Source organism: Nicotiana attenuata, unplaced genomic scaffold, assembly GCF_001879085.1.
Source record: "Nicotiana attenuata strain UT unplaced genomic scaffold, NIATTr2, whole genome shotgun sequence".
In the NCBI taxonomy this organism is placed as follows: Eukaryota; Viridiplantae; Streptophyta; class Magnoliopsida; order Solanales; family Solanaceae; genus Nicotiana; species Nicotiana attenuata.
This window is the reverse complement of record NW_017670968.1, coordinates 292,153-306,219: the sequence shown is the minus strand read 5'-3', so window position 1 is coordinate 306,219 and position 14,067 is coordinate 292,153. Positions and strand designations below refer to the sequence as shown.

Below are 14,067 nucleotides of genomic sequence, written 5' to 3'. Positions count from 1 at the left end.
AGTAGAAAAAATTTAAATACAAAATCGAATCAAACGAAAAATTGAAACTGAAAAATCAACTAGTCTGATTTGGTTGGTTTTTCGATTTTTAAGAATAGAATGCTTAGCACTAGTTATAACATATTTAAGATCTGAACAAAAAAAAGAAAAACATATTTAAGATCAATAGTGTAAAAAAAATTAAAAATTTTATTCAGTCAAATATGTTTACATAAAATAAAAGGAAGAAAAAATTACATATTTAAGTTAAGAAAGTGAAGTTTAATTAGGCCTTTGTCCGTTCGTTAAGGTAGCGTGTGATTGGACAGCCACCGGCATTTACTGTCTTCTATGTAGGGTTTGGATTTTTAACCAAATCTCAGTTTCCGCATAAAAAAAATACTACTACACCACAAAGGGGTTAAGCTTGCTACTCCAATATTCATTCCAAGAGTCAAAGCTTGACACTCTTCCCCCGCCGCCCCCAAATCCCAACATCTCTTTTCAGCCAAGGTTAGTTTTATGGGCAAATCCCAACTTCTTTTGTTCTTCTATTTTGTTAGTATTTAGAAGGCCTTGTAATTTTAGATATTTTGCAGCTTTATCTGTTTTGTACGTTTCACTATCTCTTAAAACATGTTCTGTTCTTCCTTGTACAATTTAAGCTGCTGACACATTAAGCTTACAGTACTCGAATATAGTCTTATAGTATCTCTTTACAAATAGCAAATGATGGGTGTAGTTTGACAGTTTCAACACTATATTTTATGTGATTGCTAAATCTTGGTAATTGTATTTCATTTTTATTGTTTCGATTACTCATAAAAACCTAGGCTTTTTCATTGAAATATTGCAATTTTAGTCTGTTTTGTTTATGTGATGCTTCTCTCTGTGCCCACATTTGTCAGATGCACCATTTATATTGCTGTTCATACTAATATCAGGATAAAAGATATTCAGGTTCTAATCTAGTCTTCTTACGTAGTAGACTGATTTTATTAGTTGTATCTTTGCTCATATCAAAATGCTTTATCTTTTATTCTTACGACAGCTTTTTAAATTATATGAACTACAAATATGGAAAAAAAATTACTTTTCGTGTTGCACCTTATTGAAATCTTGTTTTCCTGCATTAGCTGTTTCTATTGTTGCAGCTAGCAGGTTTGTGTATGAGACCTTATAATCAAATGTTGGAGTAATTCAATACTAAAAAAGAAGTATTAAAGTAGTTTGGAGGGCAAACAGTGGGGAGCATTGGGATGAAAATTTTGATTTATCTCTCCAAAGTAAAAAAAGGGGGGGCGGGGGCGGGGGCGGGGGAGGGGATGGCTATCTTCTTGGGGTGCTGATAAAATAGATACAGTAAGAAAAGAGAAATAGTTGATGATTATCATTTCACTGGTTGATCGTTGAAATTTCATTTATGAAGCAGCTATCTTTTGCTATTGGTAGGGTGTATCCTTAATTTGGAAGCTTGCTATCATGGCCAGTAAAGATTCAAATAGTAAGTATTCATGCTCCGTCATATCACTTTAGAAAAAACTTGCTACTCTATTTGATTTGTCTAATACATCTTTTTTTTTTGTCTCTCCTCAGAAGGAAAAAAGAAAGAAGTCAAGAAAGAGACAGGTCATGGTCAGGGAAAAAAGAAAGAAGTCAAGAAAGAGACAGGTCTTGGTCTCTCTTACAAAAAGGATGAAAATTTTGGAGAGTGGTATTCTGAGGTATACTTGGAAAATTCAACTGTATGAGCTATCAAATTTGATAATATACACCTGTTCATTATTGGACATGGTATCTGCGGTAATTTTCTTTGGTGCAACAAGAAAGATGGAACAATCTGATTGAGTTGCGAGGCCTCCAATTTCCTCGTTTCGTTCTTTTCTAATATTTTTGTTTTCCTTGTATATGTCTATTGTTTGTCATTGGGCACTTAACAAGTTCGGATTGATAGGGGACTCGTTCAATTGGTTGAGGATGGGGGGCTTTGTTTAGCCAAACATCTTTCTTTTTCGTCGTCATTTTCTTCTCTGTTTTTTTCCCTATTTCTTGTCCGATTTCACAGATTTACCAATTTTCTTCTGCTACTGAATGCTTTTCTCAATTCTTTCTTTGTCCAGTGTTTTAATAGGCGGAATTTTGTTTAACCAAACTTCTATGTTTTTCCTTGTCATTTTATTTTCCGTCACCTTTTCCTTAAAATTTTGGCCCAGGGGGATTTCTCAGTTCTCAATTCTTTCCTTTTTTTATTGATAGCCGAGAAATCCCCAGGGGCACACAATTCGAAACTCAGTGGATAATGGGCCCGCCCCCCTACCCTACTCCACTTAAATACCAGGCTTTTGTCTATTCTATCCCGTGGCATGCTCTTACCCACACATCAAACTAGCAAAGCCCATACACGCCTTTTCAGCAGCTGCTTTCCGTTTCGCTGATACATTTTGTTTACATTTCTGCTCTCTATATAGATGCTTTATGTATTCTATTTTATATAAAAAAGTCCGTTCTCATCATGTATGAAAATTTTGACTTTAAACATATTAACATAGGTTGTCGTTAGTGGTGAAATGATCGAGTACTACGACATATCTGGCTGTTATATTCTACGGCCATGGGCGATGTCTATCTGGGAGATATTGCAGGTAAGCTTGACCATGAAATGATTTCCTTTTTCTCGTGCTGCTTATTATTTGAGGACATTTACAATGGATTCTTAGCTCTGTATGTGCAGGCGTTTTTTGATGCTGAAATTAAGAAAATGAAGATAAAGAACTCTTACTTTCCTCTGTTTGTGTCCCCTGGTGTTCTACAAAAGGAAAAGGACCACATAGAGGGATTTGCTCCTGAGGTGAGACTTTGGCACTTTTATAACTTAAGCGTTACAGAGTCAAGTTTATCTGCTTTTAGCCTGTGAAGCATATAAGAAGTTTGTATAATGTCTTCTAAATATATGTTGACTCCACATTTTCCTTACTTTCCTGCTTTTGTACCTTGATTGCTGAAGTTTCCTGAAGCTTTCAAAAGTATACAATTGGAAATTTTGCTCCTGTTACTCATCTCGCCTATTGCTGATCATAACACTTAATAGTGGCAGGATTTTGCCTTTCTTTTTTAAATTTCATCATCATAAAGTTTAGAAAGTCATCATGAAGTTGGGCCACCTAGGATTCTGAGAAGCGATAATTTTTTTTAATTGTCTTTAGTCTTGGATTTAACTTCAGTAATAACTTCATTGTGGTATCAAGTATCATATCATGGTGTTAAGTTGGTATCATCACTTGTGCAATGTGTTGCTCCGTTGCATTTTGATAACTGTGCTAAGTTGCTTATCATGGGCTGTGATCATTCTTCAGAGTACTTCTGTTACAAAATATGGGAGTGGATTGTGTTATAGACTTATGATTAGTTATGCCCATAATGGGTTTATATCATTCTTCAGGTTGCCTGGGTTACGAAATCTGGTGAATCTGATTTGGAAGTACCCATTGCAATTCGACCAACTAGTGAAACAGTGATGTATCCATACTTCTCTAAGTGGATAAGAGGACATCGTGACTTGCCCTTGAGACTCAACCAGTGGTGCAATGTTGTACGATGGGAGTTTAGCAACCCTACCCCCTTCATCAGGTGCCCTTTCGAGTTTATTTTTGTCTTACAGCTTTTACATTTCCTTTGTGGACATGTTAATGTGTTTCAAGTGCAAGCGAATGCTTGCAGCTTATATGACAGAAACTACATGTTAATCCCAAATCGAGTGAGGCCTTCGAGATGGTCTGATAATGTTTTGCTTATGTTCCTTGTTCAGGAGTCGTGAGTTTCTCTGGCAAGAAGGACACACTGCTTTTGCAACAAAGGAGGAAGCAGATACAGAGGTATACGGGTATTCTTGGAGTATGCATATCAGCCACTAAAGCTCTTTTAAAACAAAAACTGTACGGGGTCATTTAGTAGGGTGTATAAGAATAGTGCGGAATAAGGTATATTAGTAATGCATGGGTTAGTAATGCAAGCATTAGTTATGGAGATATTATTTCTTATCTATTGTTTGGTGTGATGTATTAAAATTATAATGCATTGCATAATATTTAAGAGAAATAGTTGTTTACAAAAATGACCTCCATATTCTCTAGCTTTAATGGACTTTAAGGACAATTTTGTCTTTAACCATACTAATGCATGCATTAAAGCCTTGGTATTACTAATGCCATGGTTTTCTATGCATTACTGATACATAGGATAATACCCAGTGTTTTGGATAGCGTGCGGTGACAAATAGCGACGAGAGCCCGCTTCACTGAGGCGAGAGGCGCGCAACGAAGCACTCGCCTTTGTGATGTGAAGCGACAATTTATACAAAAACATAAAATATTATATACATATAACTAAGAACTCAATAACAATAATATATTAATAAATATATCATTCAAAAATTAAAGACTCAATAGATAGTCATAAGACTCATAGTAGATTTGAGAAAAAAAATTCAACGCTGTTTTATAGAAAAAAAAAATTCATTTGAGTTCAAAATGCAATTAATTCTACTCTATAAGACTATAAATCTATAATTGAAAAAACAGAGCAACAAAGTAAATAAAGCTACTGCCTCTACTCGATTTTGAAAAACAGAGCAACAACAACAAAAAAAAGCCACTGAACAAAAGATAAACAAAGCTGGGCTGAAAGAGAAAGAAGAAAGAAGAAAGAAGAAAGAAAAAGAAAAAAGAAGAACTGGAAGGGGTCGACCAGAAGAAGAAGAAGAAAGTAGAAGAAGAAAGGAGAAGAAGAAGAAAAGAAGAAGAAAAAGAAAAAAGAACTGGAGAAGAAGGGTCGATGTCGACCAGAATAAGAAGAAAGGAGAAGAAGAACTGGAGAAGAAGAATAAAAGAAGAACTGGAGAAGAAGGGGTTGACGTCGACCAGAAGAAGAAGAAAGGAGAAGAAGAAAGAAACATACCTGGGTCGCTGATGGTTGACGAAGACGATGGCAGAAGAAAGCTTGTTCAAAGAAGCTCTGTGTCAATCTCAAGCCCTAATCGCTGTTAAGTGCCTTTTTTTTAAAATAGCGACGCTATGCTCGCTTCTCGCCTCACTGTCGCCTATCGCTACACAAGCAGAGGCGAACGCTATTTTCAATCGCAACGCAACATGCTCTCTGTAGCGACACACGCTCGCGTCGCTACAGCGCGCTATTTATAACACTGATAATACCAAGTATGATGTATAACTAATACAAGTATTAATTATACACAGGTTGAAAAAATGTACCAAACAAGGTATTAGTAATACATAGAGCTAATGCTTGTATTATTTTTTCTAATACCTCCTATCAAACAACCCCTACCTCTTATTGAGCTTCATCTAAATACCACAGTGTAGTGCCTAGCTTGAGTGCATCTGATGTCGATAGCGATATATTAACTCTTTAAGATAGTTTTACAGTGAATCCACTTCAAGAAAAGATAGTTTTACAGTGAATCTTCCAATTCAGGCTTTGTCTGTGTTATATTTGCTGCATGATGCCTAACTAGTCCTTCCAGTGTCAATATTATCCATTTAATATTATTTTTTGCCTATTGTTTGTTTCATGGGGAGAATTATAGTTGATTTTTTATCAAGACAGAACTAGGCGCTTCTAGGACAAGCAACTCAGCATTTAGTCCAAGTTACAAGGACTGACCTCTAACGTGTCTTGACATAAGATGATCTCGGTGCCCGTCTCCAAGAAAGGAAGATGATACCTAAGTTACTCGGACTCTCCACTTTCAGTGTTGCACCCGTGTTGACACGACATGTGTGTGGGTGTGGGATGCGGGATACGTACCGGTTCTGGTCTTTTGATTTTGGGTACTTTGACTAAAATCGACGGAGAAATTCGGGATAGATATAATGATTTCTGAAATCAAAACAAAAGCTAGGGTGAAACTGAAGAAAATGGAATACTTTGTATGTAGAAATATGTCCGCCTTTTTCCTTTTATCTCCTTCTCGGATCTCCTCTTAATCAATATTTTCTCTCCTAGAATACGTTGTAAGTTATCCAACATAGTATTTCATAATTTCGACATATTTTTATTACTTTATTTTTAGATATTTGAATTATTTTTAGCTGAATCCTCGCACCCATATCTGTACCTGGATTCATACCCCTGAATCTTAAAATTTGGATTATGAAGGATCTAACCTTTAGATCCGAACCCGTATTGGACACCCGCACCCGAGTCTGAGCAACTTAGGATGATACTAATGCCGGAGCAAGGAACTTAAGGAACATGGCTTTTTTTTTCTTTTTTTTCTGGAGTGAGCTAAGAGAGAGTGAGGTTTGGGAGATCGAAATTCTACGGCTGCTTCGGGTGATTAGTAATGGGGCTATATAGTTTTCTTCTCTTCATTGATTAAATTTGTAATTGGGATATTGATGAGCTTTGACATTTATTTACCTCATACTATCAGTTAGGCCTTTGGAAGGACTGGAAGTTAATATGTGAATCATATGGTTTTCTGCTTCAAATCAAAGATATTCTGAAATAATCCTACAACTATACGAAAAAACTGACAATGTGTATGATTTAGTTTCAAATGGGAGAACATGGATAAATCACATTTTTTGCTCTTTTATTTATTAGGGTTAATTGGTGAAAATTTATATTAAAGTGAAGAATGGATCAGATTGCAGCTTTCTCAGAAAGTGATATTATTTGTCTGATTGCATAAGGAAAGGGAGTGGTCAATCTGTAAATAAAAGGTAGAATCACTTGATTGAATTATGGGACATTTTCCGTGCAGATATGAATTGTTACTTTAGAATATTAGGGGTTAGTATCACAACTTGCAAATAAGCTACTTTCATTTATTATATGCTACCTTGGAACTGGTGTCAAATTTTGGGTCGGGGCGGCTATAAGTTGAGTTTTGGAAATTGTCTGTTCCAACATTTGCAGATCTACATTGGTACATTATTCTCCCGTGGATAAAGTAGTTGTGACTTGTATTTCATTGCCTGCCACTTAAACATCAGTTGAGACTACTTTATGTTTCTCTTTGGCTTATCCTTACCCATTTGCAGTTGTTTTCTTCTAATAGTCTTCTTATCTTGTATTATTGTTGAATAATTATATGAGCAAATTAGTGGACAAGCTTCTGTGAGAATTAGTTGCTTGGAACTGAGGTTCCTTGATTCGGCCCAGAAAAGACTTGCTGCTATCAGCTTCCCACATCTTTGTTCAAGTTCATAGACTGTTTTGCTTGTACAGATATGGTCTTTTTCAGAAATAGTGATCTTGCGTCTATATTTGATTCAGGTTCTTGATATCTTGGAATTGTATAGACGTATATATGAAGAATTTTTAGCCGTTCCAGTCAGTAAGGGAAAGAAAAGTGAGCTTGAGAAGTTTGCCGGTGGACTCTACACGACTACAGTTGAGGTATCCAAGAGCACATCTGTGTAGACATTGTTTGGCGGTTTCTAACAGTATTTTCTTTGAAAATTGTTGGTGAAATTCTCCTATCTGCCATTTATTCATATGATTCCCGGATTTATTTGCCAGGCTTTTATCCCTAATACTGGCCGTGGTATCCAAGGTGCAACTTCACACTGTTTAGGCCAGAATTTTGCTAAAATGTTTGAGATAAATTTTGAAAATGAGAAGGGAGAGAAGGCTATGGTCTGGCAGAACTCATGGGCCTATACTACTAGAACAGTGAGAATTCAAAGCCATTTAGCTACTGTCTCGTCGCCTTTTTACTTTGGAGGTCAAGTTAACCCTCTTTATTTTTTCATTTGTGTGTGTGCTATGACAGATTGGTGTTATGATCATGGTTCATGGGGATGACAAAGGCCTGGTCTTACCTCCTAAAGTAGCATCAACTCAAGTAATTGTTATTCCTGTGCCATACAAGGATGCAAATACTCAAGGGATCTTTGATGCCTGTGCTGCTACTGTTGAGAAGTTGAATGAATCAGGTATTCGTGCTGAGGCAGACTTCAGAGATAACTATTCACCTGGCTGGAAATATTCTCATTGGGAAATGAAGGGGGTTCCTCTTAGGATTGAAATAGGACCAAAAGACCTTGCAAATAACCAGGTAAAAATTCAACTTCTTGACTTTTCTTGCTAATAGTCAGTTGTTTATGAAAGTTAAAAAGGACTGAGTACTGTTTGTCCCATGGAGCTAAGCTGTTTGTGTGGAAGCCAAAATACACTTATATGTTTAACTATGTTGTTCTGATATAACTCCTAGGTACGAGCTGTTCGACGTGACAACGGAGCCAAAACAGATATTCCCATGGATAATCTTGTCGAACAACTAAAAGATCTGCTCGCCACTATCCAACAAAATCTATTTGATGTTGCAAAACAAAAGCGAGATGCCTGCGTTCAGATTGTAAGAACTTGGGATGAATTTACAGTAGCACTGGGCCAAAAGAAATTGGTCTTGGCTCCTTGGTGTGATGAGGAGGTATGTATCCTTTCAAACCTCTTAGTGGTTGTATCTGAGTTGAATCTTTTATTCCATTCGTGGACTGGAAAACTGAAATCTCGCAGTTTACATCTCTGCTTCTGGTGAGTCAGCCGGTGTGAAATGCTTCAGATTGTGGTTTATCAGGATGTTTATCGGTTGTCATCATGACTCGTCGGTGAATCAATTTCTAGGGAGTCAACTGATCTAGTTTAGGGACGTGATACATGACTATTAGAACTAAGGCTTTATAGGTTTTTTGATAACTAGCTTTTCCTTGAATGTTTTTCATGTATAATGCACAGTATTTTATAAGCTGTCACATATTCTTATCTTTAGGCAAGTGAAACACCCTTCAAATCCTTGTTTTAGGTGAAGTGAACACCCATTAAATTCTGATGAACTGGGGTTAATCAATGAAAAAATTAATCACGATGTCAAAATTAATGAAATTCTGACTTCTAATGTTTGCTTTGTCCTTTTGACAAATCACACTGTCACTTACTGAAATATGGAAAGATAATGTCCTCTGTATATTAATTGTTTGTACCTTGAATTTTGAGAACACTAATTGGCTACCCCATAAAATTTGCATCCTCTTTTTTAGTCAGTAGCGTTCTTTATTGTCAGGTATTCTCTCTGCAATAATAATATGAATTTGCACATTCTATAAATAAATCCCTGATGCACATTCCTATGTGTGGTTTATGGTGATGCATTCAATTGGCAGCTTTGGTTTGATTTCATGTTTTCATTAGTTTCACATAATTGCTTTCTGGTAGGATGTCGAGAAAGATGTCAAGGCGCGCACGAAAGGGGAGATGGGTGCGGCAAAGACTCTTTGCTCTCCATTTGACCAGCCTGAGCTGCCTGAAGGTACTATTTACTTGCAGATTGTTTAAGAGTAATACATCAAAAACAATGAAGAAAAAATTAATCTTACAAATACAGACATGCAGCATTGTCAGTGTTTATTATTGTTTCTGATACTGCGAAGGGCTTGGTGCTATTGTCATCATCTAATATGTCATTTTCTTCTGCTGTAGGTACATTGTGCTTCGCATCGGGTAAACCTGCTAAGAAGTGGACATACTGGGGCCGCAGCTATTGATGTTCCATTTTGAAGCTTTTCAACCTTTCTCCCTTTTTTTTATTTGAGAGTAAAATTCGTATTGACAATTATACAAGGAAATTACATTCTTAAAGAAGTGATTTTGATTTGAGTTCCAAGATTTGGTGAAGTTACTAAACAGATTTTGGTCCTAACTTCTGTGCAATGCTGGATAACTCAGCCATTTTAATATTCTAGTATTAACTTAAGCTATATGGTTGTTTTTTCCTACCGCAGCAAGTTTAGTTGATTTCAGAGTATTCGGTATGCAAGCATAACGTTTGATTTGCTCGAAATTGAAAGGACTTGCCTGATATTCCAATCTAATTTTGCCATTCATTAGAGTTTCCAGCATTTGTTTTCCTACGGTACAACAATCTGCTATCTAATTTTCTGAGGAAAGTGCCTGTTTGAGATAAAGTGAAGTGCAGAACGCTAGTAAGCTAGATATCCTAAGTATATTAAAAGTGTGCAAATAATAGGTTTTAGTAGTTTATGGCAAACAATACTTTTACTTTCCTGCTTCTAAGCTGAAGATCAACAAAATGAAACCAAGTTATTCAGTTACTACAAGGAAGTAACCTTGATCTCATGGACCTTGCATATATATATGCCAGAAACATCGTTTGTATCATAAATTTGATACGATTTTACCCAGTGAGCACCTCAGATTATCCAAACTATGCCCCATTTATAAATCTTCATCATGACAATTATAGACACGATTATAGCTTTTATGAATTTCATTAAATTAATAAAATTATAGTGTGTTATAATGGGTTCTGCATATGGATATATAACAGTTAATATAACTAGGTATGTCCCATCGTCATCACTACCTTCGGATCTTTGCATAAAATAAAATTAAAAAAATGGTAATAAAGCATGTAAAAAATCCCATTGATAAACACACAGACACACGCACACACATCATTCATGGGTGGCTTTCTCCTTCTGCACACCGCAAACTTCCTAATTCAAATCACCCATTATTACAGAAATCTCAATTAAGTAAAGGAAGTTGGTGGAAGAACCCAAAAAGAATCCATCTTTCACCATTAAAATTACATAAACAAAATTAGAGTATAATTAAGTTGGTTTCATATTCTGAAACATTGCATCCCACCTGATCTCTTCAACTACAGAGGATGTCCAATAATCTGCCCCCATCTTTTCATCAGCTGGGAAATCATCATAAATCATCGAACTTGAAAAACTGTTCATTCTTAAATCAGACATGAAAACAGGACTCCCATTTGTGAGCAACAACGTTGTCTGCTTAGCTGCAGCCACTCTCTTGTTCCTCTTCAACATAGCATTTTTCCATCTTGAACTGCAATTTCTTTTTGGGACTAAAGCAAGAGCTAATTCCTCTCTATGACCCAAATTCATTATATACTTGGACAAACGCCTCTTTGTACTTTTGATCAATTGGAGAAATCTTGACATAGAATTTGGAATTGCTCCTATTTCTTTTTTGGCAAGTTTAAGAATTTCTAGCCTGTGTTTACCTATAGAAATGCCTATGCTTTGAAGAAATTCATGGTTGAAGTAAGCGATGTCTTCGCATTGGAGCTCATTATGAGCAAAAGCTAGGCCATATTCATAAACTAGAGAGGGCTCTAGCCCTGTTTTGCATAGCCAAGAATACCAGTCCATGGCCTTTTTTTGGCTTTGATTAATTGAAAATGAAGGTTCTTCAACTTATATTTATAATAAAGTTGGAGAGAGATGGTCCAATAATAAAGTGAGAAGTATTATGAAACACCACGGTATCATATCCTCGTACAGCTTATTTTTATTTGTCTAATACTGATGAATAGAATTATTCACATATGAATTAATGAAAAATAGTAAATATTTAATAAAATAGTCGAGGTGGCACGAATTTGTCCAAAAATATCTCCATAGTAAAAAATAAAAACAAATGGAGTCCTTCGCTTGGTCCAGAATTCCGAAACGGCACTACTTTCAATACAATTTTTAATGCTTGATTTAGAGCATCCTGCAAGAAAACTTCATCAATTCAGTGCGCTTGACGAAGCAATAGAGATTGAACCCATCAAAATGTGAACTAGGCATATTCAAGATTAAATCCATTAGGAAATTATTATTTAATTGCATTGGCTGTATTTCAAATAATTGGGAATATTCTTTGGAGTTTATATCTCAATTTTGAGAGAATTTGGTGACGATTCAGGTGATTTTGGTCGAAATTGCAGATTGAGTATCCAAGAAGAAGACATAAGCAAATTGTATATGTTTTGTATGTCGGTGTAGAAACAGCTACAAAATATATACAACTAACATAATTGTATATAAATTGTATGTAAATTGTAGTTTTTTGATTGGAACTCTATACGAAAAATTATTTTTAAGTTGTAATTTGTAGATAAATTATAGATTTTGACCGAATATATATTTTGTAAAAAACTTTAATTACTTTCTGTAAATAGGAAAACTTGGATTTCACTTTTTATTCAGTGTGTAGCTTTGCTTTACTAGGTGGTAGTTGAAACTTGAGAGTGACTAAAAGAAAAAAGATAAGGGGGGTATGCATTTATTTTTTGTGGGGACATTCACTCTTCTAGCCCATGTTCCATCTAAATGGGCGTTTGGACATAAGAATCGTAAAATTTCGGAAAAAAATAATTTTTTTTCAAGTAAAAATAGTATTTAAAAGGTAGAGTTATGTTTGGACATGAATAGAATTTTGGGTTGTTTTTGAATTTTTTTGAGTGATTTGAAGTAGATTTTTGAAAAACAACCTTTTGAAGTTTTTCAAATTTTCGAAAAATCCTAAATAAATTCATTTTCAAGTGAAAATTTAAAATTTTATGGCCAAACACTGATTTCGAAAAAAGTAAAATTTTTTGAAAAAAAATGAAAAAAATTGTATGACCAAACGGCCCCTAAGAATTGGCCAAAATGTGAATTAGGACTCTTCCAAAAGAGTGTGAAATAAGAAATCTTGGAATTTTATTGCCCATCAATCACGGCTTGGAAAAGACCTTTAGTCTATGGGGTCATCCCCCCCCCCCCCTCCACCCCCCAGCTACTAGGCCTACCCTACTTTTGCTTAGAGTAATTGCAAATGGAAACAAACATAAACCTCTAAGTAACAGTTTGTATGTCAGTTTTCATGCTTTAAGACCTTTTTTACAACCTCTTAATTAGTCAACCTTTATTATATATAATTCGGGCAATTGCAAAAATTAAAAAGCTTTTGACCTTAAGATAGTACAATAGGATAGGCATTGGAAAATATTTTTAATATGGATTGACTTGATTTTAATTTGCAAATTACTAGTGTTTTCCGGCTCTTATTACTATCCAATGTATATTTATTACTAATAAATTCAGATAATACTCAAACGATTAAGTTGATCTGTCACTATCTATGGTGTAGACCAGTTCTATGTCATTTTTAATTTGGTTTGCTTTTTCAAAATCTGAAATGAAGAAAGGCTTTTAGAAAGGAATTTGGATCTAATTACTACATTTTAAGCTAATTTTCAACGAAGTGGAATGAGAAGATATTCCTTGAGTTCTTGATACATTATCATCTAAGGTTGTGGTAGGTATAAAGTTATTCCTTTATCATTAATCAAAGATTTCGAATTCAAATCTTCAAAACAGAATCGCTTTTGGTAAGAGTGCTATTGAATTTTTTTAACATTAATTCAAATTAGTAGGACCTCTAAAGCGAGTACGGGGCACTGAATAGGAAAAAAAATAAAAAAATACACGTAATATCCCTTTGAACTTAATCAAAGATAACGACATTACCTATCATGTGAATTCTTGAAAGATTCCAACAAACACGTATGCTTTTCAAAATGTTAATGATTTTGCAATATGTTTGTGTGCATGAATATCATTATCTTAGTTTGGAACTTTGAGAATAAAACTCACGGAATCAATCAACTAGTGTTATCCATGTGAAAAAGCAATGGTGGGATTGTCCTTCAATTTGGAGTTTTTGTTACAAACAAAAGCTTGTGTCTCCTAATCTATAACATCTTGCCTTAATATCCTCAATGGCCCGTGTCGGAATATTTTTCTATTGGAATTTTTATATTCCTATGCCACATAGGAAATCTTATTACCCTCAATGTTTAAGGTTTGATTTAATTACACTTAGTATATCAAATTACCAATCCTATACCATACTTAATTAAGGGTCTAATTAATGGGCAATTTTTACTCCTTAATTAAAGGTGTCCATATATCCCACGTTTCTCTATCCCCCTAATTTCTAAGACCTGCTCTACTTGGAGAATTTTTTAGGGCCCAACCCTTATTCCGTTCTTCGTCAACTATGTCCCTCTCCTTTAAATCATCTAGACTACCAGACCCTTCCTTCAACTTAATTCCATCCTTTTCCTTTCGAAGCTTCTCAAGTAGAGCGGTAATTGACACAAACGTAGATGTGCCATTGGCATTCCATTTCCTTGTATGTGGTGTCCTCCAATACGAATTTCGACATCCGGATGCAATGTCACTTTCAGTAGCTGAACAA

The 14,067-nt window shown here is 35.2% G+C and overlaps 2 protein-coding genes across 4 annotated transcripts; one reads left to right on the top strand and one right to left on the bottom strand.

Moving 5' to 3' along the window:
• Positions 1 to 294: 294 nt before the first annotated feature.
• LOC109244916 (proline--tRNA ligase, cytoplasmic-like) lies at positions 295 to 9,772 on the top strand. 3 transcript variants are annotated; one of them, XM_019412086.1, is made up of 14 exons: positions 295 to 492; positions 888 to 939; positions 1,432 to 1,483; positions 1,576 to 1,703; positions 2,529 to 2,621; positions 2,711 to 2,827; positions 3,419 to 3,606; positions 3,785 to 3,851; positions 7,276 to 7,398; positions 7,522 to 7,674; positions 7,775 to 8,059; positions 8,216 to 8,434; positions 9,217 to 9,310; positions 9,481 to 9,772. In XM_019412086.1, exons 3-14 carry the CDS (start codon positions 1,462 to 1,464, stop codon positions 9,543 to 9,545), a joined length of 1,554 nt encoding a protein of 517 aa, XP_019267631.1. In that variant the 5' UTR covers positions 295 to 492; positions 888 to 939; positions 1,432 to 1,461; the 3' UTR covers positions 9,546 to 9,772. The 3 variants fall into 3 exon arrangements, with proteins under 3 accessions (XP_019267631.1, XP_019267630.1, XP_019267629.1); XM_019412085.1 differs by lacking the exon at positions 888 to 939; XM_019412084.1 differs by lacking the exon at positions 888 to 939 and having other exon boundaries at positions 1,412 to 1,483.
• Positions 9,773 to 10,424: 652 nt separating this feature from the next.
• LOC109244906 lies at positions 10,425 to 11,237 on the bottom strand. Its single transcript, XM_019412063.1, has one exon. The coding sequence runs from the start codon at positions 11,202 to 11,204 to the stop codon at positions 10,635 to 10,637; it is 570 nt and encodes a 189-aa protein (XP_019267608.1). The 5' UTR covers positions 11,205 to 11,237; the 3' UTR covers positions 10,425 to 10,634.
• Positions 11,238 to 14,067: the final 2,830 nt, after the last annotated feature.

Bases quoted from the DNA above. Each gene is read 5' to 3' on its own strand.
- LOC109244916 (XM_019412085.1), top strand. From the start codon at position 1,462: ATGGCCAGTAAAGATTCAAATA. The intron at 1,704-2,528 runs GTATACTTGGAA...ATATTAACATAG, and splicing joins TTGGAGAGTGGTATTCTGAG to GTTGTCGTTAGTGGTGAAAT. The intron at 8,435-9,216 runs GTATGTATCCTT...GCTTTCTGGTAG, and splicing joins CTCCTTGGTGTGATGAGGAG to GATGTCGAGAAAGATGTCAA.
- LOC109244906 (XM_019412063.1), bottom strand. From the start codon at position 11,204: ATGGACTGGTATTCTTGGCTATGCAAAACAGGGCTAGAGCCCTCTCTA.